The sequence below is a fragment of the Haemaphysalis longicornis genome, unplaced genomic scaffold, assembly GCF_048455015.1.
Source record: "Haemaphysalis longicornis isolate Haplotype H1 unplaced genomic scaffold, Haemaphysalis longicornis Haplotype H1 scaffold_1, whole genome shotgun sequence".
Taxonomy (NCBI): domain Eukaryota; kingdom Metazoa; phylum Arthropoda; class Arachnida; order Ixodida; family Ixodidae; genus Haemaphysalis; species Haemaphysalis longicornis.
The window spans coordinates 399226757-399253759 of record NW_027526203.1 but is presented as its reverse complement, the minus strand read 5'-3'; the positions used below and the strand labels follow the sequence as shown (position 1 = coordinate 399253759).

The 27003-nt window shown below is 43.6% G+C and overlaps 1 protein-coding gene across 4 annotated transcripts in view; it reads left to right on the top strand.

Moving 5' to 3' along the window:
* The window catches only part of Cdc2rk (cyclin-dependent kinase 10), a 57413-nt gene that overhangs the window by 16553 nt on the left and 13857 nt on the right, over positions 1-27003 (top strand). For 3 of the 4 annotated variants that reach the window (XM_077686763.1, XM_077686761.1, XM_077686762.1), the window contains exons 9-14: positions 3467-3526; positions 3600-3723; positions 4924-4973; positions 15678-15767; positions 19169-19221; positions 22847-22928. In XM_077686763.1, the coding sequence (XP_077542889.1) occupies positions 3467-3526; positions 3600-3723; positions 4924-4973; positions 15678-15767; positions 19169-19221; positions 22847-22928 (459 nt within the window). Of the gene's footprint in view, positions 1-3466; positions 3527-3599; positions 3724-4923; positions 4974-15677; positions 15768-19166; positions 19222-22846; positions 22929-27003 lie in introns of all 4 variants that reach the window. The other variant, XR_013319569.1, reaches the window with a different exon arrangement.

Sequence of the window (27003 nt, the reverse complement as noted above, 5' to 3'; positions counted from 1 at the left end):
GAGACATTCTTTTCTAATGCACCCCCCCCCCCCCCCTAAAGTAGCCGTAGGACATCAGAAATAGTTTGCAGTGTTGCATTTCTTGCTTTTAATAGGCTTACCATTCCTCTTAGGGGGGTCTTAAAACAATTTCTTTTAATTTTTAAGTAAACTCTGTGAAACTTTTCAGTCTTGCTGGTTTTTTCTCACTGATTCCAAATATACCGTTATCTTTTGAGTCAGTCAGTTAGTTTAGTGATAATTAGCCATTTTTGGAGGAACAATAGACGAAACAGTGTTAATCATAAAACTGTAGTCTTCATGTTTTCTAATACTGTGATCCCTGGTGAATGCAATATAGGAAGCAGTTTTTTTATGCATTTGAAATGGGCATTCAAAATGGTTCCTTGCCATTGATGCCACCAAGTTTAATGAGCTGTAAAATTAGTTCCAAGTGGTGCATCAAAAAGCCACTTCCTAGCATTCACCAGGGTTCATATTATTACAAAATAAGAAGACTAGAGTTTTATGACTAGCGATGTTTTGTACTGTATTTCTTCAAAAAGGTTAATTATTGCTAATTATCTTGGGAACTAATTGACTGTATGAAAAAATAATGGGATGTTTGAAATCAGTGGGAAAAAAAGCAGCAAGACTGACAAGTTTCACAGAGTTTACATAACAATTAAAAGCAATTGTTTTAAGACCTATGTCCACCTTTAATACCTATTATAATACATAATTTGTTTTGCCTCATTATTTTTTTTACAAAATTATTTTGGATTTCATTATAAGAAAAATGTAGTTTAATTACTTAGTTGGTAACCAAGCCAATTTTCTGCTTTGAACAAAGACATTCACTATGCCCATTTCTTCCTTTTATTGCGTTGGGCAGCATGGTCGTCATTGTGCAGCAGGAGCTGTTTGAATTATAACCTGGAGTTTTCTTACTGTGAACTCGACTCTTTTTTTTTTTTTTTTTTTTTTTCCCCTTTTGATGTGGTGCATTTTCAGTGATATTCTCTGGTGTATTTTGACACAAGTTTTTCCGAAAATATAGTACCAACATCAAGTTTATGCCTTGTAACTGTGATTGTGCATCCTGTGCTTATTATGCATTGTCCCTCATTTTACACACAACTACCGGGGTCATTCTGAATTCCATGTAGAAGCAAGGCGTAAGCAGGGGTGGAACAGCTGCGCCATTTGCGCCATTGAGTGCCAAACATGTTTACCTGCGCCATCCTGCACCGAACCGCCCCTGTTGCACCAACTCGTTTTTCAGCACCGTCCTGCGCCGCAGCACCACAGCTGAGCCGCGAGATACGACCGCCGTGATGCCCTGTGCCCGAAAACTTGGCTGAAACATTGTGTTTGGGGTCTCATCAAGGCGTTTATTGTTCGTTTCATCAAGGGTATGAGCAGCTATGAAAGTTGGCTTTGGCTTAGCGATAAAGCTGCAGGCTCTAAGTGCCTTCTCCCACCTTTTCTCTGCATTACTTTGTTTCGCATTTTCACAATTTTGTCTGCCGGTGTTGGCCGCTGCACCACAGTCAGTGAAAAATGACTCAAAAGGAAATATTTTTGGGGCTTATCGCTAACAGATAGAATATTCACAAGAAACGTAGTTTATTGCAGGTAAATATAGTTGCCCATTTTTGACGATCCTGGCTTTGCTGCCCGCAACTTTTCAAAGTGGCATGTATTGAACAAACCGCTTCTTGGACGCTTTGCCCTCACTTTTTAATTCGGGTCGCTTTTGTTGAGAGGTAATTACTCATTTTCGCCTGTGAACTTTGGGGTTTTGCTTACGGGGGATGGTCCAACATTAATCATGCCTTCTAACACGCTCTAGTTACGTAGTCTACGCCGTAAGTTCATTGACTCTTGCAACCCTATGACGGGCGAAGACAAGACAATGTTCAGCATCGCACAGGCACAAGTTCGATTGAAAAAATGCAAACAAACACGTCGTTTTTTGTGGAATGCCACTATGCGTTTGCTAAAACACTGCCGTTTACAGGACATGAAGCAAGGCCTGTTATCTGATCCCCTTTGAATCTGCGCGTGAGGTTTGACATTTGAACAGTGATAATAAGGCGCACTCACTGGGGCCGGAGGTAGATAACTCCGCATGTTGTAAACCTCGAGATATAGTACAGGAACTGTGTTCCCGGGTGGGGGTAGGTTGTAGCACGCGGTAGAACGCCTGAGTATTAGATGTATATAAAATGTAACTTGTAAAATGTAACTTGTAACGATAAGTTCGTTATAGGTGGGTTCGGCTATATCAAACTATTGGATATATCGAACTAATCGCGGTGCATATTGCAATTCGCTATAAACGGGTTTGACTGTACTGTGTGCAGACTCCTAGGGTCAGTTTCCCCTTGAATGTTGGGAGGAGGAAAAACCTGGAGACGGGGTGGGAAATGATTGTCTCTCTAGTTCCCAGAAAGATTAGGGTCTGAGTTCTCACCCGCGCGTGGCTCAGTGGCTAAGGCGTTGGGCTGCTGAGCTTGAGGTCGCGGGTTCGATTCCCGGCCGCGGCGGCCGCTTTTCTGATGGAGGCGAAAAGCAAAAACGCCCGTGTGTACGAGCTTTCGGCACACGGTAAAGATCCCCAGGTGGTCAAAATTAATCCGGAGCCCTCCACTACGACGCGCCTCATCGCCTGCGTTGCGTCGGTGCGTTAAACCCTACAATCAATCAATCAATCAGAGTTCTCTAAGTAATCTTGCTGCATTTTAAGAAATGCTACCCCTTGCAGGCAAAATAAGGTAGCATGTATTAAAACTGCTGTGTATCCAGCCTTGAACACTTTGCATTGAACAGTGAACAAGGGAAGACAATTCTTTATTTGAACTAGCTAGTTTGTGAAAATTTTGGTGACGGAATATATGTCCAACACTTTTAAAGGAGTTTTTAATTTAAAAAAGTAGGTAACAATAGTTTGATTTTATTTAAATTATTTTAGAATTCGAATTTCTTCAGAACTAGCAAAGTAATATGTTCTGGGTTATTCTGGTGTTCTGCATACTTTTGCTACACAAGGCAGACTTTAATGGTCGTAATCGTTTTTTTTAATTGTCTCTCAACAGTACAATGTATGATACCTTTGCACAGCCCCCTGAAACACGTGTGGTCAGGAAAGAACTCACGGCAACTACTTATCTAGGTAGTCACTGTTGTTCAATTTTAATGTTTCATCATGCACAAGCAAGAATAGTTTCTTTTCCGAATGTTGTATTCCGCCATGACTATACCTCGGGTGGGATGGTTGGGGCGAAACATGAGTAATTCCCGTTGGCATTGAATCCTAGGTAGCATAAAGTAATGCGGAGCTCGCTAGAACTCTGCACCTCAAAATGCATTTGTAGCTTCAGTGTGCTATACCTAATCTGAATTCCAGAGTAACTTTGTCTCATTACTTGCGCTACTGCATGTGTTGTGTGTGTACTAATAACAGGCACGGTTTCTTGTGCAGGTATCGTGCCCCAGAGCTGCTGCTGCAAGCCAAGACTCAGACTACAGCCATTGACATCTGGTATGGCTGAGCCGCAATAGGCTGCCCTGCTGTGGTGGCAGGCAAGGCGTTGATGCGGTGTTGTCTCCACCAGGGCTGCTGGCTGCGTCCTGGGAGAGTTGCTGCTGCACAAGCCACTGCTGCCAGGGCGCACCGAGATTCATCAACTGGAGCTGATCATTGACCTGCTGGGCACACCCAACGACATGATCTGGCCCGTGCGTGAGGGCGTTCCTTGGCAACTCGGTGCTTGCGTGCTTCCCCCTTGCTAGGGGCAGGCTGAGCTGAGCCAGGGCCCGCGATGATTGTATGCAGAAGGACCGACGCAGTCGTGTGGTCTCCGTCTTCTTAGCGAATTCAGTAATCCTCGTTGCGCAGTTAGACTTTGATAAGCAAAGGCTTTGCACAAGGCTTCCCTTCAGGTCATGGTGTGAGAGGTATACATGCATACTTTGCTGTTTCATTCAGGTGGCACCTGTTCAAAGAAAGCAGTGGACTTGGTTCCATCTGGTGGGCTTTGAAACTTCTTACTAACAGAAGTGGTCTGTCACCTTAAATTACTTTAATCGGTTCTTTAAACGACAAAAGGCGAAAACCATCTGCTTGGGTAAAGCAAGGCTGGCTGCCAGAGGTGGTTCAGGGGCCTAAATTGTGCTGTGTGTGTGCAGACCAGGTTGGGAGAGGGTGCTAAGATAGAGCAGGGAACACAGGTCATCGCCTCTTTCCTGACCTGCCCCTGCTCCCAGAGTTCCTGAGCCTTTTGTATGGAAAAAAAAAAAATAATGCTTTCTGGTGCTAGTGCAGTATGACTGCCCGCCTGCTGAAGGGATAGACTTTGTCATAGTATTTTGGGGAAGTCAGCTTAAGATGTACTTCACAATATCAGGACTGAGCTGTCTATATTATATTTATTTCTAAAATTGTATTATTACTAGAATGAGCTGACAACCTTTAACCGCAGGCACAGATGCTTTTCACATTGCAGATGCACAAGCTTGTCCCTGCTTTTGGTGTTGCCTCAGCATATTGCTTGCTGTCCATTTTCATTCTGCCACATGAAATAAGGTGGTCATGTCTCAACGAGATGTTCTTTCAACAGCATGCATTCTAGTAGGTTTTTAATTTAAGTAGCATTATACTAACGGAAAATCAAACCAGTGCCAGATTTTCAACAGCCAACTAGTTGTGGCAGTAGGTGTCAGGTGGTGAGCGAAAACTTCTGTGTGTCAAGAACTTCAATTTAGAAGTGTTTGGATTCTTGTAGGTTTTACTGCTTTTTGCAATCTGTGCATTGGAAGCATTGTGTGTGCTCTTAGTTAAGCTGTACAAGAGCTTTAATATACTTGAGTAGCAGAAAGCAAGGATTTTGCTCACTGTTAAAAGAAAGTAAATGGCAATATTTCTTTCCCTGCTTCTAGGGCTATTCAAAGCTCCCAGCACTGGAGAATTTCACCCTCAAGCAGCAACCGTAAGCTTTTGCCAATATGCATACCTTTATTGAACTATATTAACTGTTTTATATAATCAAGCCATTCATTGGAGTTGCATGATCCTAACAAATGTTATTGTAAAAAATCATTCATAGTGCTTGTTAGAAATATGGATTCCCTTTTCCACTAAAGTAGGCTTGTGCTAGAGCAATGAGACTGTGAAAGAACAAAAACAAGTTCTGTATGGCTCTTCAGCACTTTCTGCCCATAGGAAAAGCGGTTATCTTGGGTAATCTAGCAAACAATTTTTTCCTGGTCATAAAAAATGTGCAACATATAAGTGTGTCATATTGAATTGTAGAAGAGTAAATTTCCTTTGCAGTGGGGATTGTTTCAAACAGAAGTTTTATTTGAAAAAAGAAAAAAAAAGCTGTACAGAAAAGTTGTGGGACAAACATACACAAAAACAGCAAAAAACGTCGTCGTCACTCCACAGAGAAAAAATACAAAAAAAATTTAAGATATACATTTTGTACGTATACTATCAGTGCAAAACTCCTGCAAATATCAAACACCTAACTGTGAAAGTTCTTTACGTACAAAAAAAATGTTAGCACTAGTGGGTTTCATGACACTGCCAAGCAGTTTCTCAAAACATAGGGTGGCCACACATGCATCGCAGAAAACATTGATTTGCTGCTCCACTCTTTTTTGTTCGTAGCACAATTCACAGTTTCGATACTTTTGCATTTTTTGGGGCTTGCATTGAATAGGGGTATCAGGTTCTGGGCCGGTTTGGTGCACTGTCGCTTTCGGTGCTGAAATCCGATGACGAAAAGCTGTCCTCGGAGTCAGTGCTGGTAATATCGCCAAAAAATTCCGGCCATCCCTATTAGCGTGAAACCTGGGGAGGGGCGAAGCATACAGAGTAAAAGTGTATTCAAACATTGTAAGTCCACATGCCACATGGCTCTTGTAAGTCTACATGCCACGTGCCATGTAAAGATTGTAAGTCCACATGCCACATGCCTCTTGCCACATGGCCCACAGAGATGAAAAGATGTCCACAGAGATGAAACCGTTGGGGGGTAGAGGTATACAGCTTAGCTGTAAAAGTCTCGTGTCTTTGAAGCACGAAGCGTTCTAGTGCGAGGCATTGGAAAGCGAGTGTCGCAGTGTTTTAGTACCATGACTACATGCGACGACAATATGAGGCAACGATGATTTAAGACGGCAACAGGCCGAGCCCCTAAGGTGCTTCGCCCCTAAAAGTAGTGTGTAGAATCGTCCAAATCACAAATGCGGTGCCGTAGTGCGCGATGTCAACGCCGTATCGGTATCATCCGAGCACCCGTCGCATGACACCGGCGGGGTTTTGGAAAATTGCGCCTTTGCAAAATTGCGCCGCGCGGCGCACAGAAAAAACAAAAAAGAGGATCTAAGTGTCTTTACTACTCAGTAGGTGGAGCCAGCTCTCAGAGCGCACTCGGGAAGTTCCAAATTCGAATGCGGAACTGTCAAAATTTGAACTTGAAAGCGTCGATAGTGTATTGTAGATTTGAATAGGCGTGGGCAGGAAGGTGTTATACCCCTGCTACACTGGCGTCTGAATGTCATTCAAACCGAATGTCATTCAAACCGAATGTCATTTGACTCAAATAAGGGGCTTCGAATGCCATTCAGAATCTGCCGTGCTCCACTACAATTTTGATGGCATTTAAAAGCTTTAAAAATCGCTCGCCATGCTGCATAGTGCTGCCACTGTGGAGTTATGTTTTTACACAATAATGGGACGATCAAATTTAGCAGCACTCTTTAGCATTAAAATGATATAAAATTATAAATAACGTAACTTTGACATGGTTTTTGCTTAATTCTGGATCGCAATCGAGGTTTTTTTGTGCTGTTTTGTGCTGTCTGGCCACACTGGTTTGTCGCTTGCTTGCACTGGCGCTAAAAGTATGGAATTATTACATTTTGATATCATGATTTAAGTGAATGAGAAGAAAACAAAGTCCCACAATAAGAATATTTTGTTTGTTTTAAGTACACCAGTAACGTATTTGTTTATGCTGCCTTGAATGCTGTGCGCGAGAGTGCTAGAAATAGCATTTGAGAGTCCCAAATGTCTCTCTGGGAGCTCATTTGGCTCGAATGTCATTTGAGCCGAATGGCTTTTCAAAACCCAGTGGAACAGCACTACTTTGCATTTGAGTCAAATGACATTTGGTTTAAATGACAGTCGGACGCTAGTGTAGCAGGGGTATTAACCAGTTCACTGTAGTGTCTTTCAAAGGGTGACACAGGCTTGATAGCGCTTTTTTTTTTTTTGTCCGTGGGTGCATTGAAACGGCTAATAGGGCCATGAAGACAAAATACAACTCTATTTAATTTGAAAGAACTAGCATGCTCAACTCCATTTCAGCCCTGAAGAACTTTTTTTTTTTTTTTTTACCAAAAAAAATGCAAGCAATATCTGAAAACATTGCCGGCAATTGCTCTGACCCGCTCCCTGTAACTTCTGGGGTTCCCCAAGGGAGTGTTCTTGGGCCGTTATTATTTTTAATTTATATTAATGACATTGTTCATAGTGTTTCCGCGCTGGTTCAGATCAGACTGTTTGCTGATGATTGTGTGCTGTTTAATGAAATCACTTCCCATGACGACCAGCTCTTGCTAAACACTAACCTCCATAATATCTTTGCGTGGTGCGAGCAATGGAAGATGAGGTTAAACACAGACAAAACCGTATTTATGCGAGTAAGCAACAAAAAAACTATTTCACCATTTACATATCAATGTGGTACCCAGACACTAGCTGAGGTTGTTGAGTATAAGTACCTTGGTGTCACTCTAACCAACAACCTCAGCTGGAATAAGCACATCTCTAACGTTTGTGCGTCCTCTTTCCGTAAACTTGGTTTTTTAAGGCACAAACTGAAGTATGCTCTTTCTACTGTTAAAAAACTAACATACATGACTGTTATACGACCCTCGTTGGAATATGCATCAATCGTCTGGGACCCATACACAAAAAGAAATATCGAGGCTCTTGAACAAATCCAACGCAAAGCGGTCCGTTTTATTTACTCCAAGTACCAAAGATCTGATTCCCCCACAAACCTTATGAAAGAAAACAGTATACCCACACTTGAAAAACGTCGGAAAATTCACAGACCCAAATTTCTTTTTCTTTTGAATAACAACAAGCTGTCAGTAAACCGTGATTTGTACCTAAAACCGCTTACGACAAGACAAACCCGGCATCGGCAGACTCATTCATTTACGCCGTATTTCGCCAGAACAAACATTTTCAAATACTCGTACTTTCCTTGAACCATAAACGACTGGAACTGCCTACCTCAGTCATTAACCGGCTCTGTAGAAGCACTTGATCGTGTTGAACCATGACCCATGATGTATCTTTTTGTATCTTTTTATTGTTCTTGCTGATTTACAGTTGTGTGCAGTGTTATATTCTTGCCCCTCCTGCTGGGGCCCTTAAATGGGCCTGCAGTATTCTGTAAATAAATAAATAAATGAATAAATAAAAACCTTTTTTGCACGATACGACATCAGCGGTGATGCAATTGAGGGAACACTAAAAACAGTTATCAATGTGTTCATGTTAGCATTGAAATGGTGCGATCAAATAAAGCTAGAGGCCTTACTATGATTGCACAGTCATGCTTCTTAGTGGCAGCTTTAATGGGCGGGTGCCAATAGCACAAACAGGGCCCTGTGACATCATATAGACCTTTCTAGTAAGTGGCTGGTGAGTGACCGCTGCTTCATATGCTTTTCCTAATGTCTAGATTTGTCTTATGTCTACAATAAGGTTGGTATTATTGTTATTGGTATAAGGCAGTCTTTTCAACGAAGCCTACTTGTCTCTTTTTTTCATAACCCCTTTAAAGTGTGTAAATTGAAATACTGCTTAGAAATTAACGTGAAAAAACTACACCTAACCGATTCAATAAGTTTTTTGGCAGGGAGGTTATGCGCATTTTGTCAATAGCACAAAATGGAACTCCATTATACTGGAAGATGTGCTCTTTGCAAGACAAAAATTTTGGAATTCAGCATGAGTAAAGCACCATTTTTATTGGATGCAGTTTTTTCTGCATTTGCAGCCCTGTGCAAAGCACTATAAAAGCCATGTGATAAAATTTATTCAAAGACAGTGGGCCTGTTTGATTTACTGGCGTTCTGGCAGCCCGTGGGCTGCCAGAAGCTTGCTCTTGGGCAGGAAGTTACATCGTGATTGCGTTGTTTAAGCGCCTCTGGATACTCTGGAAGCCGGGGCCGAGAAATCCCAGCTGCTACGAGCACTGCGGAGCAACTTTTTTTCGGTCGTCTGCTACTGTTTCAGCGGCAAAATGTCGGACGACGCAAGTGCGCTCGTTGCTCTCCCCGACGCGTTGTTTGCAGACCGCCCTCACCTTAACGATGAAGAGTACAATTGCGAAGCCAACGTTTTCAATGTGTGCGTCGTCCTCGCGATGGCCCAGCAAGAAGAACGGCACCGTGTACCCGTCTACGTGGAGAACGTTGTGGACCTACCTGGAGTTCAAGTTCAGGAGACTGTTTCGCCTGTCGCGGCGTACAGTGGCCGCCCTGGTCGCCGAATTTCAACACTACGAATTCCACCCCGAAGGCCTGTGAGAACGCCCCGAAATACCTGCCCAGAAGACAGATCTGATTGCCCTGTCGTAAATCGGTACACAGTGCACGTGCACCATGTACATATCGCGAATTCGGCGTGAGCGAGTGATCTGTTTACGCCGCATCCTACCGAGTCATTGGATTTGTATATTTCTATCAGCGGATGGGAAATATTATGGCCCGACTGAGCAGTATTGGAGCTTAACAAGCGGGCGAGGAAGCGGAAGACTGTCGGACATGATCTGCGCGATTTATGGGTGCCGCATTTCTAGACCCTCGGAGTCCGAAGGAAGTTACTACAATCTCAAGAAATTTCACTCCATCGTACTTCGGGGGATCTACGTATGCGGACATGGTGATCATCGACGTGTTTGCCGGCTTTCCTGGCAGCGCCCACCACGCCAGAGTGCTGCGGGAGAGATTTTTTTTTTTTCTTTCCGGAGGAATAAACGAAAACATTCATTCATAACACGCGGACAACCAATGTACTCGCTGAAGTAATAAACTCATACATGGCTTCATCTAGAATTGTGACGCTGTACTCGCCCACGAGCCGAAATAGGCCCTCCTTGTCTGTAAGACAACGAACCGCAAATGACCGTTTCGGCGCGAATCATGTGAACTCTCTTGTTAAAAAAAAAACGGGTGTTGCAATGCGAAAAATAAACTGAAATGTGCATAAAAGTGATTTTTCATATCACATAAATAAATTCCAAACCATCTAATCCGAAAGAACGAAAAATATTCGCAATTTTATTTTGAAACTCGCCGAGCCGCTCTCTTTTTGTCGTCTGCTAGCAGCGTCGTCTGCTACCTGCCAAATCTGTGCCCGCTCTCCACCAGACCACGAACGCCTGGGCGGCTCTGGCAGCTTGCGGGGAGCCAGAAGTTGCCAACCCAGAAAAATCGAAGACGTTCTGGCGCCGCCGGAAGTGACGTTTTAGGCTGCCCGAGAAAAACGAATGACCTGCTCTCGCCTCCGGCAGCCCGCGGGCAGCCCCGGGCAGCCAGAAGTGGAAAATCAAACAGGCCCAGTATGGTTTTTTGGGCTACCTAAACGTGAAAATTTTGGTCTGCCCCTCCTTCACTCGATTCAAACGCCCCCCAGCCACAAAACAGGTGGATTGCTTCAACACTGAGTATATATAGGCAAGACCTTGCCAAACTACTGAAACTGGTGGCACGTCTTATACCCCTGTGACGTGGCAAATCTAATGTAATTTAAAGAGAATGACATTAGCCGCTAGTGACATTCGGTTTGGCCATGCGGGTCTACATGGCAAAAGAAATGCCATTTGATAATGCTAGCAGTGGCGATTAGCAAACTTGCAGAATTTAAAGATTATAGTGCAAGTGCATTCAGAGTGTTTTTATGCCTTTAAATTTTTTTGGAAATAAGACAGATCAATTTTTTTTAAATAAAGGAAAGTGTATTACTTTTTGAGGCGACATCCGCTGCGGTGGCTCAGTGGCTATGACATGCTGCTGACCCAAATATGTGGGTTCAATCCCAGCGGCGATGGCCGTTTATTCGATGGAGGCAAAAAATGAAAACAACTGTGTGTCAGTGTACGTAAAATATCCCCAGGTGGTCAAAGTTAATCTGGAGTGCTCCACTATGGCGCTCCTCATAGCCCAGGTGTAGCGTCGGCGCGTTAATGCCCCCCCAATATGAACATCTTCTAGGTGACATAAATAGACATCACATGCCGTGGCAGGTAAGCAACAAACCTGTATCTGGGTAGCTGCAGACATGGTGGAATGTTGCGAAGATGTTGTTTGCCTTCATTTGTTTTTGTTCGTTTGTTTCTATGTTAGAACAACATGCATGAAAAATGTTGATTTACTTAGGCCACTGCTGTCGTGGCTACTCATTTCGTGGGGAGGCTGAAGCAAATGTGTTTCCCGAGCTCATTTACTCACTGAATGCCATCCATGTAGAATGCTAACCATGTAGAATGCTAGAACAGCTAATCCATATAGAATGCTAGAACAGCTAATGTCGTTCGCACTAAATGTAATTAGATTTGCCATTTCACAGGGATATTAACTATGTCAACATTGTTCTGCACGAAGAAAACGTTAGGCAAATGTGAGGCAAAACATAAGTACATAACTGAAAGTTGCAGCGTTTCTTCAATTCAAAATACATGTGAGATCAGTTTCCATAATGCGAAACTAAAAAGAAATGTGTTAAAAACTGCGTCGAAAAAGAGGTGAGGTAAAAGCAAACACTAAAACAAAAGAGCTCGCGCTGCTACGGGAACAGCAGGAAAAAATGCTCCAACTGGCGGCGTGGGAGCAGTGTGAGCACGGAAAATTGTATTGAATTGAGCAAGCCTCTATTGCATTCCTAATGGGAATAATAAGAGAGGAAGGTGGTGGGGAGAGAGAGAGGATGAGGGGTGTATTACACACCCCTCAAATTACACACTTGGGCCCCAAAGTGTGTGACATGAGTTAAAACGCTATTGTATCTAAGGGCTAACTTCGTGGTGCATATCGGGACTCCAAGTCAGATTCTAAATTTTCGCAAGGTGGGCTAAATTTACTGTTTGGATCCAATTTATGAATTTAAATGTGTGCCATAAAACCAGAAGTTAGAGCAGGTAATTAACGATTTTCAGATTATGATAATTATTGGGATGGTCATTGCTATTTTTATTGTCGGCAGCAGAGACGGGGAAAAATTAGGATGCATCAATCTTTCGCCCTTTTAACGTAAAAGAATTTGTGCAGCTAAGATAAACACTGTATATAAGGGCTGAAAAAGGAAGTTACATCGCATCAAGTATTCATACTTTTGGTATTACACTCAAACCTCATGATAACGAAGTTGAAAAGGAGCCATAATTATTTCGTCATATCAATTATAGTAGTTTACGGCAGGGTATGCTCATTTGGGTGCACAACTATGAGCCTCGTGCGCTTGTATGGTGGTGCCACTGATGTGCTGTGATCAGTGCCATCTTGCGGACAACGGAGGCATAACTTCTGAAGTCCGTGAACAAACGACGTCCGGAGCATGGTATTCCGCGCATTACGATTATTAGAAGAGAAAGAAGAAATGACCCCTATTCTGTTGCCATGCGATACGAACAGCCAAACGGTACTTTATTAAATAGAATATGGTTCACAAAGGCAACAGGAAAGCGATTCATCACACAAAAACCAGCTTTATACAAGCGCGGGATTGTCTCCGCGCAGCGCGCGGTCACGCTGTCATTTCGCAGCGGCTTCCACTGAACACCAGCAGCGCCGCCCAAATAAAAGATAAAAATAAAAAGACAGAAGACCGCAATGCTACCAAGAGAACGAGAGGAGTGCAGGAGTGTCTGTCTGTGTGTGCAGCGCCTCCCGGAAGCGATAATGTATGTGTGAGAGAAGGTGTGATCGCTCCGCCAGTGGAAAATTTGTTGTGGGGCCGCCGGCCCCCGAAGAGCATGAAATAACGGCATAACGGACTCCCAACGACGCCAGCAACGCCTTGGTTGGTGTGGTCGCTTTGGTGGATTTGATTTATTGAGCTTCAGATCAGAACGGCTGGGTTAGAACTGCTGGCATAACCAAGCAGTTGGTGGACAACTTATTGTGAGGAGAAGACAGACTACGCGGCTTCATGGTGCTTGCAGAAGCGAATTTCTCCTGTGTATACACTCCACTGTGCCTTGTACATGTCAGGAAGTGATTTGATGTGTTGTGTGTGCGAAATTGTGGCCAAAGGTTTGTGTGTATATTGCGACACCAAGGATAAGCGGCTTCAAGAGCCCGAAGATTCAGGTTTGTAGAGGCAGGTATTTGAAAATGCCAACTGCTTGAGTAAACTCAACCTCAAACTGCTGAAACTACGATGAGTTCGTTGGATGGGCTCATAAAAATATCGCAATGCTTTTTGAAGTGCTTTCATAGGTTTATAAATGCGTACTTAATATGCGAATAATTTTGGACGTAAATGTGCGAGACGAGGCTTTCATGAAAGCCTCTGAACGTTTATTTACCCTGTTTATCGCTCGAAATAGACACGGGCACAGATATGGTAGATCGCACAACAGGAGCTTTAATTGTGTACGACTGATTTGATAAAATAAGACAATTTTGAATAATGGAGATTGTTTAAAAGCTGACAGAGTTGTACGTGATGTTTGTGTGACTACACTGGCATGACTACATGCCAGCGTGAATAGTTGTGCTGGTGCAAGTTATCTTTGTCAGCAAAAATATTTTGCGCAACAAGCCCCACTTGAACTCGTTTTTCACCGACTGTCGCAGAAACGCAAACTACAAGTTGTACAGGAACATATGTTTGAGATATTTGAGAGTCCTTTCAATAAAAGTGTAGATGCGAGTCTGCGAGTCTCGGAATTGTGGCTGGTGTGTGTCCGTTTGTTTACTGTTGTGTCGCTGTGTAGCGTAAACATTTACGTTTCTGTTTTCATTTTAAAGCTTCATATTTTGCTGGTATGACTACGTACAATTCAAGCATGCATATCCGTGGGTTGTTCCATGTATTTTCTGATGCATGCACAGATTATACGACACCAAAGGCTATTTGAGGCGCTACAAAAATATGCACTGGATACACGGCATTTTTTTTTGCAGCGGTCTTATGCCAAGTAGCGTGCACATACGCAAATGCACCTATGGATCTTTTTTTTTTCTATTTCTTTTCGGGTACTATTGCTTCGTGAACGTCGGTGTCGCAGGCAGCTGATCCGTGTACTGTCGTCTGGTTTTATTGGAGAAGGGGCGCTTTCTAAATTATTTCACCTTTTATTCCCACACAACTCGTCAGCGTAACATTCCTATTAATAAAACAATTGTGAATTAAAAAAAAAACGCGGTAATTGTTGTATACTTATTTTACGGTTGTTGTTTAAATTAAGCCGCGTAGCAAACTGCTGTATATGTTTATTTTGTTCTTCAGAAAAAATTCCGCCGCCGCTCCCAGGTGGCGCCACATGTTTATTTGAAACTGCAGTGCACGAGGCCCATAAGCATGCAAAGAAGGAAACCGCCTACCGCTACGTGACCACGCATGTGATGGAAATTGAATAGACAAATATTTTGCTTGCTCAATGCACACACTGCCTATTTTATTGTCTGCTAGACATAGCTGGAAAAACGTCCGTGATTCTTCTTTGTTTTGGACATTGCAAGTGAAAGACAAACGGTGGCCACCGCGTTGATGTCGTTTTCAGTGTCTCCATGGGCGCTGAAGAAACGACGGCACGTTGAACGTGTGTGCATGGTAGACCATGGCGTCTTTGTCGTCGCTTGCGTCGGTTTGTCCATTGAAATCTGCGACAATAACATCGTTGGTGGGCTCCTCCGTAGTGACCGCGTCGGTATCGACGTTGAGCGAGCCATCCTACTACGGTAGCTCCGCTCCGCTGGCTGAGCGAGGAGGCAGGTTCGCTCGGCTGTGCGTGGCGTGGCTGTGCGTGGCCATGAGGTTGAGGCAGGAGTTTTAAAACATCCGTGCCGAACGAGTGTCGAACTCCATGGAATACTTCACGCGCTGTGGTCAGTTCTTTTTTGGGGGGCAGGGGAACGAAGGGAAAAGAAGGGGGGAGGGGGACTAGTACACTTTGTTATATTCATTGATAAGTCAACTTTACTTCGTTATGACGAGGTTTTAAATGCATGGTTCTCTATGGAGATTTCAAGGGAATTTCATTTACTTCGTTATATCCAGTTACCCTATAACAAGGTTTGAGTGTATTATAAGTTGGTTGTGTTGTATTAAGTACACTTAAACGTGGTCCTAAAATCTAATTAATTACAGATTGTCACCCACCATGTAGCTTGCACACACACATTGGGAAGGCACACACACATTGGGAAGGGGTTGGGAAGACTGCATTTGTAAAGCGTTAATTGATCATTTGAACGAAGAAATCGGTGTACATGAAATACAACATTTCATATAACAGACATGTGGAATTTTATTCCTGCAGTTATGTTGGTGACCATGGGTACTTTCACAAAATAGAGGGCTGCAGATTTATTTCAGTTATATGGCACAATGCATTGATGGTTGCCTGGCGCAGATTAAGCGTGCCCCCTCTCATGTGCAGGTACAACAACTTGAAGCACTTCTTCTCCTGGCTTTCGCCAGCTGGCATCCGCCTGCTCAACTTCCTCTTCATGTACGATCCCAAAAAAAGGTGAGCTCTGAGCCCTGTAGGCATGACTAGTACCCCCCATTTTGCCACACATAATGATGTTGTATGACACAAGAGTGACAGGCAAACGGCATGACCAGAAGCAGCATTGTTTCTAGCACGCCCCTTCGCCTTTTGTCGCTGGTAAAGTGAAGCCAAGTAACTTGTTGCGTCTATGGCCCATTTTATAATTTAAAATTGTTCTCTTCTCTGCCGTGTTTTTATATACCATAGCAACTGGTTGAAAGTATGTTAATGTTACTGGTTACAATATACTGGTATACATCTCTCTCCTTTTCTTTCCTTTTAAGAGTTTATGAGAAACCAGCAGTCCTCCTGCTCTCTAGATGTGGCGCAGAAATGGAGAAAGCTGAAAGGGCATCGCTGTGGCCACATGCTTTGACAGGTTCACTCAGTGCTTTGTTTCAGGCAAGATCCAGTGGTGGCTGTGTTTTCAATCAGTTGAAAAAAAGAAAACAATGGAGGTGCATAGGTGACGGTAGTTAGCACATGATGGGTATTGGGAAAGGGTATGCACGTACAGTGTGGTCTTGTGAAAGAGACTTGAAGGGACACTGAAGTGATCTGTAAACAGTGCGGGAATAATAGCGCAAATTGTAGTCTGGAGTCTCGAGGCCATGTTTTGACTACTCTCGCTGCGTTTACGCAACTTTATTCAGTAGAAAAATCAATTAAAAAACGCTGTCCTCCTCTCTGCATCCTCCTTATCGATTTCCGACCACGTTTCGTATGACATCAAAACAAGATGGCTTGGCTTGACTGCACTACTGCGCGGCTCGCCGACCCTTCGACAGAATCGGTCGGCCCAGCGTTTAGTCGGCCGGCCACCGGCGTATCGTCACAATTCATTCACTCGGTTGAAACTAAGCCACGACACGTTTGGGCCAGGAAGAATGTGCCTTTAGTTTGTTAGTTTGTAGACTTTATCAAGCATTTAAGTCCAAGTCGCTCCGCACAAGCGCATGCGACGCTTTGCTGACTGGTACACCAGTAGAAAACTCTAAGGCCAGTTGAAGGCGGGAGAACAGTCAGAAAAGTTAATACAGGTGCCAGGGAAATAATATCAACCAATACTTTTATCGGGCAGCGTAAAACCAGGGTGCGGAAAGCACTTTTTACGCTGGGTGAACTAGCACAGCGGTCAGCAGCTCGGCCACACATCTGTGAATGCTTTTCCGTCTAAGAAATGCAGTTGCTAGACATGAGATATTGTGGGAATTTGGGGGATGCTTACTGCACGAGCGCTATACAGGAAATAGTCAAGCCAAGCCACCTTGTTTTGACGTCATAAGAAATCGGCAAGGAGGATGCAGAGAGTAGGACAGCATTTTTGAATTGATTTTTCTGCTGATTAAAGTTGCGTAAACGCAGTGAGGGTGGTTGAAACATGGCCTAGAGACTTCAGACTACAATTTGTGCTAGTAATTCCGCAATGTTTACTAATCACTTCAGTGTTCCTTTATAAGGGGGGACATGGCTCTTAAAACTATTTCTTTGAATTTCTATGTAAACTCTGTGAAACTTGTCACTCTTGCTGCTTTCCCCCCACTGATTTCAAATGTGGCATTATTTTTTTAATTTGGTCAATTAGTTCCCGAGATAATTAGAGATAATTAGTCATTTTTGTAGGAACAATAGACAAAAACAGTGTTAGTCAAAGCATTGTAATCTTTACATTTTTAAACACTATGAACACTGGTGAGTGCTATAAGAGAATCGGTTTTTTGATGCACTGCTTGGAACTAATTTTACAGCTCATAAATTGGCACTCAAAATGGTTCCTTGCCACTGGTGCCACCAAAGTTTAATGAGCTGTAAAATTAGTTCCAAGTGGTGCATCAAAAAACCGATTCTCTTATTGCACTCCCCAGTGTTCCTAGTGTTGGAAAATGTAAAGATTACAGTGCTATGACTAACACTATTTTGTCTATTGTTCTTCCAAAAATGACTAATTATCTCTAATTATCTCGAGAAATAATTGACCAAATGTAAAAATAATGCCATATTTGAAATCAGTGGGGAAATGCAGCAAGACTGACAAGTTTCACAGAGTTAACTTAAAAATTAAAACAAAATTATTAAGAGCAGTGTCCCCCCTTAAAAGGAAGGATGGGGTGAGAGCTGATCTAATGAAAGTGTCCTCTTTCATTCGTGTCCTTACACAATAAATATTGCTTCAGATAGTATGAGATAGTGTGCTTTGTGGGTACCCACTGTGGTGTTCGTGTTCAACACAATTGAAAGTTGGGCAAGTTGGTGATACATCCTAGGAAGAAGCGCGACAAAGACGACTATGTAGAAAAGAACACACAGTACGGCGCTTCCCAGAATGTTTGAGTGGTTAAGGTGACCGTTTTAATTGTCATTCGTAGTGGACGTATTTCAGATGGAAGCGAAAAATACAAACACCTGTGCAAGAGAGATTTCGGTTCAGGTTAACGCTTTCCTACCCACACCTAGGTATTCAAATCGATGATTGTTTATCGGCTTTATTTATTTAAAATTTTGACATTTTCCCACTTGAATTGGGCGCTTTCCATGTGCGCTTTGAGAGCTGGGGCCATCTACTGTGTTGTAGGGACACTTACATCCTCTTTGCTTTCATTTTTTCGCGTAGCGCCGATTTTTTAAAGTGCCGCTGGAGTCATGTGACAGGTGCTTTGAAGATACAGCGATGGTGTCGACATCGCTGCGCATGAATTTTTGGATGATGTATCTAAACTGTAAATTGTGCCACGAACAAAGCAGAGGGGAGCAGAAAACCAATATTTTCTGTGATGCGTGTGTGGCCAACCTGTATTTCTCAAGTTCGAGGAACTGCTTTCTCCAGTGGCACGCTACCCACTGAGGCTAACTGTTTTTTTGGGGGGGCAAGGGGGGGTAAGTCAAGAAATTTCAGTTGGGCAGCTTTTCTCTTTTTTTTTTTTTTTTGCCCACATAATTATTCTTGTTTGAAAAGCAAATTTACCCTTCTACATTTTGATGCCATAAACTTGTGTGTTACATATTTTTTGCGGCTGGGAAAAAATATTTGCTAGACCTCACAAAATCGCTGCTTTTCCCATGGGCAGGAAAGTGTTAAAGATCCCCAGGTGATGTAAATTAATCTGCAGCCCTCCACTGTGGCATGTCTCATAGCCCTGGTGTAGCTTTGATGCTTGAAACCCCAATTCGAATTAATTGGTGAGGTCAACTTCAACGTTGTACAAAGGACGACAAGTACCCACTGGACACAGCGCAGGCATGTGCTTCACTTGAGAAGTTGAGCCACTTTTTCTCTCAGCCTTTGAAAGCCTGTTGTATTGTATCCCATATGATTAGCTGCGGGAGTGGTGAGCTGGCCTCAGCATTTACTATATTTTCTTTCTTTTGTAAATCTGCAGGGCAACAGCGGAGGAGTCTCTTCAAAGTTCCTACTTCTCTGAACCACCCTTGCGTAAGTGTAACTCTCTCAAAGCATGCAAGTCAGGTCTTGGCTATAAGGGTCAAAAGCAAGAAAACATGAGAACAGTAGCAAGTGAATGTAAATAAGGTGTTGCGGTGTTGAAAGAAAATTGGGATTGTGAGCGGTAAATTTTATGTAACAGACTGGGAAGAATAAATTTTTCACAAAAGCATGACAAGTTATGTTCAAAAAATAATGCTAATCAATCATTATTTTGGGAAAATTGCAAAAGAAAAAGCTGAATAATGTACACAACCTATAAACTGTTAATGCACATTCAGATGTATCTTTTAGTGATGATAACATCTTCTAGTATAAAAAATTCTAGGACACTGAAGCACTCCTCATAACGCAGGGAATGCAACAGCATTAGTGTGTTGAATTGTAGCATGAATTTGCTGGTACTGTGTGCGATGCCATGTTGTATTCGTGATGACGTCATGTGTTTCGTTCACCGTGTACATGGTAATGCTTGTGAGCCATCTGTTGGTGCAGCGCCGTACGATCAAGGTTGTTTCACATCTGCTGTTAAGGCAGACTCCTCGTAGTCTGTCTCAGTAGCTTCAGCTTCTTCGCAGTTGCATCTCCTGGCTTTCCCTTTTCACCGCGTCCGCTACTCCGCTCTCTGTTTTCTTTGTGGTGGGCAATTTCACGTTCCTTGGTGCAGGATTGGCCACTGGTTTGGCTCTCTTCGCCATGTTCCATCACTCCCGCTCCTCTTTAGTGCTGCGCCGGTGGGGGCGCAGCTTCACACTTTGCAGCTGTTGTTAGTGTAGATGGTTGAGGGGGTTGATAGCACCACACCAATGAAATTTGAGAGGAAGCGGAAGTGTGGAACGTAGCGCTTCCATTTTATGTGCAGGCATCACGTGGAGCCTTTCCCCTATCGGCTTGGACAGCCTGTTGTCTAAGGGATGCGACTATGTCCTCTCATCATACTAAGATTGCTCTTTTCCCTCGGTGTCCTTCTCTTCCTTTCTTCATTACACGACTCAAAGGCCCAGCCAATTGCCCTTTTTAAAAAAAGCACTATTACAGGAAACGTGCTATGTTAGTCACGCAAGTGCTACTTCTTTAATTAGCATGTTGAAATTACTCCTGTGGGCTGTAGTACATGTCTTTAGCTTAGAAACATGTTTCTAAGTTGAAGGTCTCAACCTATTCTTCACAAGACATATTCTTCATAAGATAAAGTAGTAGTAGTAGTAGTGGTTTGATGTAAAAGGAAAAGAAATGGACTGGGGATATTATTGAGCCCAGCTGGGGGCTCACCGGCATACAACCCAGTCCGGGGGGTGGGGAATATAGAAGGGGATAAATAGGATAGGGTAGAGAAAAAAGGAGATAGGTAAAGAGAAAAGTTTAGGCGCCGCGAGGAAAAGAAGCGTTGCCACAGTCACTGGGGGCCACCGAGCACAGTACACATCACAAACACAGGTCCTGGCGTCATGCTGCGTCCGGGAGAAGTTCTCGACGGGAGCGGTGGAGCGTAGAGGCGAGGCTGTGCTGCGATGAGTCGTGCGCGGAGGTCCCAAGTGAGGGGAGCTTGCTGGGTGATGTTCGTGGTAGTAAAGCGGTTACTGGCGAGCGGGAGCAGGCGCTCGACGGCCCCACGCAGCAGAGCGCTTGACGCCCGAACGAAACACCCATGGCTCGCGACGCGTGGCCGGCATAATCGCGATACCGCCCCGGCCGCGCAGGAGCGAAAGAAAACACGTCCGCACCCCACGACGACCGAGGCCAAACTCCTTCATAAGATAAAATTATCGAGCTGTGGTGCTCTAGTGTCTTGCCTTCTGGAGGACCCTGGTTTGAATCCCACCCAGAGCCAACTCACATAGTTACTTTGTTTATAGGAGCTTCTCTGAAATGAAGTGTCATTCCAAGTACTCACTGCGCCCCCCCCCCCCTTTTTTTTTTTTTCAGTCTTTGAGCAGTTGTTCATTTTGTGTGCCACAGATGCCACATTCGTGACTTACGTAGTTAACTAATGCTGTTGCATTTAAACAAAAGAGCATGAACAGATTTGTACAGTAATTTACCCGTAATAAGGCCATGTTCTTTCACAAAGTAAAGGGAAGTAGCAAAAGATGAGTCTAGAAAGATTTGAAAAATTTTACCCAATAGTGCGATTCTCTATTCTCTAGCCAAAGTCTGTCAGTAACGGTTAAATTCTATAGCTTGCTCATTTTGGTTTTTGCATAATCTTTACAGTGTGACATTTGAGCTCCTTCTTGACATGAGTCTGACAACTTTTGGTATTTGAAATGAGTAAATGTCGCAGCTGAATCCACTTCTTCAAAGAGGAATGCTTGCTGATCAGTTATACCTGCAGATAAATATAGAAAACAAATCAAGCATGCCTGAGCACTATGTATGTGGCTACTGGATTGCTGTGGATAAAGTCATTGAATGAGTACTCAGTTGTAAAATACTTTCAATAACTAAAATACTCCTGATTTGAAAGGGTAATCAAAGGTGCCTCATCTGTGTTGCCCAGGCAGGTCATGTGAGAGGGAAGCTACTTAAGGTGTGCATTTTTGGTTGTTACTGCACAATGCGAACCACCCAGACCAAATTGAAAAGCCATCCTCAATGGCGAAGCTGGTTATGATTTTGTGAGGGGAGGCCCTTGTTGGCAAGCACACTGAGCAGCCCCTGTTGAGCAGTTCTACTGAGCGTGGTACTTTAGCTACACTTCGGAGGAAAGAGTGATTCATACGTGTCTGCAAGGGTGTCACGCTCATGCTTGAAAGTTTGCTAAATGAAGTAAAGAGGTCGTTGATTTTCTCTGCTGACTCTCGTCGTTCGCCATTGTCACCTGCCCGCACTGCCAGTCATTGGCGGTGGGTGTTCCCATGCCTGAACAGCTTCTAACGTGTTTTTGGCTGAAGCAGCAGTGCTTGTTTTTAGGGAAGCCATTGCGTTGGACATTTAAAGCAGGCTTCGTTTTCTCTGTTGAAACGAATTCCCAAATTTTATTAGATGCGACACATCTCATTCACTCGCCTTGTCCCTGCATCCATTCGGCGTTGTTGTCGGCGTTGTTGGCGTCCACCCCTCCCCCATTCTCCTCGCCGCGCCAGCTGCGCTCTCCGCCGCTCACCCCCTCTCCTCTCCGATAGTGAACACTCTCTCGCGAGGGGCATTGGATTGGATTGGAACTCTGCGATGCTTCGCATCACCTCAGGGTTCCCCTCGGGAAGATGGTGTAATTTTTTATTTATAATGTTAGTATTTGTTATTTATTCAGATTACCATGTGCGTTGTCATATTTTTTTTTATAGCCGTTAAGACGTAACCGTGCACAAAATGTGGGATGCACTTAAATTTAACCTTAATTTTTTTGCAGCAAACTTTTTTTGCTGTGAAAATTGTTAGTACACATTTTTAAATTTTTAGATTTAATCTTTGAAATTGAGCTCATCTCATATTTACAGTGTTGCCACACTATACAGGTGAGGTACTCGATTGTAATTTGATTCTGGTCATCCCAAGTCACTGCTGAGGCATTTAGATATTATACGCGCATTTGCAGCACAGGTCACCGTAGGAAATTTCCGACGTACGTAATTTTTGAGAGTCGGTCACTATTACCATTCTTTTGTTTTTCCAGCCTGTGAAGCAGAACTGATGCCGTCATTCCCTCAGCACCGAAACCTGAAACGGTCATCAATGGGCAACCTCTCTGATGAAATGTAAGCATGGCAGCATTTTGAGATTCTACCTCGTGTTGTTCTGGGGGTGCAGTAGTAAGTAAAAGGATAAAAGAAATATGGCCTGACTTTGTAAACTCAACTTTGAAGCCGCATTTTATGGTGCATCTTGTAATCTTACATTTCATAACAGTGCCTTCCATTATTTGCTCTGGCGTGGCACTGCGAAAATATGTTTGAATGAATAAAAAAATCAAAATAATCTGAATCAAGGTACCTAGCATTGCACCGTGACAGGGCCTCCTGGTTTTATATAATTAAATGGTAATATTGGAATAACCAAAGTCAAATTAATGAGAGTCAACTTTGTGGCAGGTACAATTTCAGCATAAGTCGGAGTAACAGTCTGGAAAAGTTTACTTCTAAAAATTGTAATGAAGAAAGCCTTGGGTGCTCGTGTCGATCGCCTTATGGACTGTTACGGTGACACCACATGCTCTCGCAACGTGATATGACACTATCCCAGTTATCTAAGCAATTTCATGGTTATTACTAACCTTGTTTTTGTTCAGGCACAATTTATATAGGATGCTCAACGTTTATTAAAATTCTGTCCTGCGAACCTGTGAATGTCTCTTCACAGCCAGTGTTGCCAAGTTTTGCAAGGTGAATAGTGAATGAAAGTGTTCATTTTGAGTGCATTTTTCTCGTGGATAGGGCAGATGAATGGGCTGAACAAACTCAAGACATTAGTTACACACCCAAAACTTCAACTTGGTGAAGAGATCACACTTGGTGTACATCTGTGGTGTACAGTTACACTTGGTGTACAGTTACACTTGGTGTACAGCTATTTCCCTAATCAATATTCGCTTAGACTGAAATACCGCTAATTGAAAAGCTGACTAATTGTCACTCCCAGCTTACATTAGTTGAACTCCTTGCTAAGTACAGTGAGTTGCCACATCATACAAGCAGTGTTGTAGCTACCACCATCACTACCATAAAATGATGTCAATAGTTTGGAAGTAGGTTGACAAAATGTCGTTAACATCTGCGAGTTCAACTGTGGGTTCTGCACTTTGCTCCCTACATGTGCAAATTCCTGCACTTTGCTCCCTACATGTGCAAATTGATTGAACACACACGAACTTGATTGGGCTTTTCGTTTCCATTTCATTTCCAGTAAGAAAGGCTCAGCCAAATGTTATGTGTAAACATCATTGCTTTTCATGCTGCAATTTGAGCTCTAAAAAGTGATCCTTTGTCGTTCCGGGCATGGTGCTATTATCTGCAAAAGAAGCTTGCTGCCTACCCTGCTCCTCCTCCTCCCCATTTGCATTATGTCTAAGCTTGTCAGATTACAGTACAACCAGCTATGCCTGATGCCTGAGTAGCAAGAGCAACAGTGATGCAGACACAGACTGCGTATATGCGAATGCACTGGCTCTAATGCAGTGATTAATAAAACTTGAATTTGCTTGAATTAGTGCACTCTGATTGAAAACATCCTAGCATGAAAGATGCACGATTCATAGTGCATTTGTGTACTGCGTGTATCGCAGTGTCCCCTTTTTTTGACTGAAAACGCCTTCTAATCGAGTTAAGTATTTCAGGCAGGGTTTGAGTAAAAGGTGGCGAGATAATTCTGTATGGAGTAAATTGTGTAACTTGTTCTCACCTGTTTACAATAACAACGGATAGTGGTAACCCATGCTAGTGCAACGGCGTTCAATGAGCTGCACAAAGTTGATAGTCCACAATGACCTGTAGAGTGAACGTGGCTAGAATTTGCATTTGTTTTTCAGACAAAAAAGTGCCACTATAGCCCTTGCAAAGCACAGTCGGAGCTTAAAAGGACACTGAAGTGAATTTGTCAAGCTCCCGTTTTTGCTTGCACTGCGTAGACTGGCTCAAATTAGCACACTTATCATCGTTTAATCCGGTTGACAAATCGGTAATTATTTTACAAAGCGCGAAAGAAGAAAAACTACCATGCGCGGTTTGCGGCGGCCGCACCAACTGAGGCTGTGACGTTGGGAGGAGGGGCGCCGTGATTGGACGATGCCCAAGGTTAGCAATCACACAAGTTTCGGTTTCGGTTTCGGTTCTGTAAAACATAACCAATGGCTTTGTTGGATGGGCATTCTCAATATCTCAGTAATCATCGTACCACGCTTCTGCCATGTTGTCGGCTGTAAAATGCACAAGATAAGCCTCCCAGGACGGCTTGTAGTCGTAGCATTCACTAGCCGAGACCTACGCAGTGCATGAACGCCCTCCGGGTACCCGCAGACGCCCAAATGTCATGCGCTTTTCCCCCATATTTGGAGCTTGCCTCCCTCATGCCTGTATCGTAAAAAGCGTGTTCGCACCAGGCCAAGGGTCTGTTCATTCTGGCCTGTGCCCACTGCCTGCAAGCAGTCGGTGCTTATGGCAACAGCACGCCAACGAGAACTCGCTAGCGCGCCAGTGCCAGCCTGCGCACGTTTTGTGAACTAGTTCGTGTAGCCATGAACGTTGCGGCCCAAAAAAAGGTGAACTCAATATAGAAAACATCGGCGGAAAACAAAAAAGTTAACGTACAAAAAAAAAAAAAGCACGTACCCGCGGGGATTCGAACTCGTGACTCGCAAAACATTTGCGGGGAATTCCTACCGCCCCAGACCGCTAGGCCACGGAGCGGGACGCGAATGCCTTGCTAATATAGGGTATATATTGTACAACCGGTTTACACTTTTATTTAGTTTTGGCATTTGAAGCCGCTTAGGTGACTATTTGTTGTACTGCGATCGTGCAGTAAGCGTCGCCCGAGTTTCCACAGTAGCTCACGTCTAGCAATTGCATTTCGTAGACGGAAAAGCGTTCGCAGATGCGTAGTGCTGCTGACCGCTGTGCTTGTTCGCCCAGCGCAAAAAAGTGCTTCCCGCGCCCTAGTTTTACGCTGTACGGTAAAACTATCAGTTGATTTTATTTGCTTAGTACCTATATTGACTTCGCTGACTCTTCTCCCGCCTTCAAGAGGCCTTATATTTTCCTACTGGCGTACCAGTCAGCGAAGCGTCGCATGTGCAGCGCTTGTGTGAAGCGACCTTGACTTGGAGCTAGATACAGTGTACAAACAAACCAAGTAAAGAAAGGCACATTCTTCCATTCACAAACGTGTCCTGGCTTCGTTTCAACTAAGCGAACGAATTGCGACCAAGCAATTTTTTTTTAACCTCCTTGATTGCGACGACCCGCCGGCGGCCGGCGGACGAAACGCTGGGCCGACTGACTCTGTCGGCCGGGGAGCCGTGCAGTAGCGCAGCCGTGGCGCAGCCAATTGCCAGCTCATCCCCTCCTGACGTCACACGAAAACGCCACAGAAAATGGGCGAGCGTAAAGAGAGGAGGACAGCGTTTTCGAATTAGTTTTTCTACTAAATAAAATCGCGTAAACGCGCCTAGAGTGGTCGAAACATGGCCTGGGGACTCCGGACTACAATTTGCGCTAGTAATCCCGCAATGTTTACATATCACTTCAGTGTCCCTTTAATAGTAGAGTGGTTGATTATTGCACGCAAATACGTCTCACCTACAGTGTAGACCACTTGTAACATTTGTTGCAAGAGCTTCGAAAATCCCGACTTATAACCAAAACAAGCTTAAACCAAGGCAACATGCACAACCTATTCTTCAAGCATTCCTTATTTACCAACCCTAACATGCACACCAAAACGTAATATATTTATTTCAGTTCTTCTCTTTTTTTTTTTTTTTTTTTCCACAGCACACTTGCTCTGCATGACTTTCCCAAATCAAGGATACAGTTATAATTTTTATTTTTATTCTCTGTTTTGAGAGAAGGCTCTTGTCCTTCTTGATGTTAGAAAAAGCATGCCATAGCAGCAGAAGCCTGGCTGATGCCTCTGGTGCAATGTGATGAGAACGCAAGCCTTCGTTGTGCATTACCTGTTCGCTTGCATTGTTAAAGGTGGTTGCTTAATGGCACAACGCGCTCCCCTAGAGACAACTTGTGGTGCGGCGGTTCGCTATTTTCTGAGGCGCACCAAGGGGAAGGGCAGTTGCGATTTTAATGCGACTTCAAATGTCCAACGTGAACGTATGAACAAAAG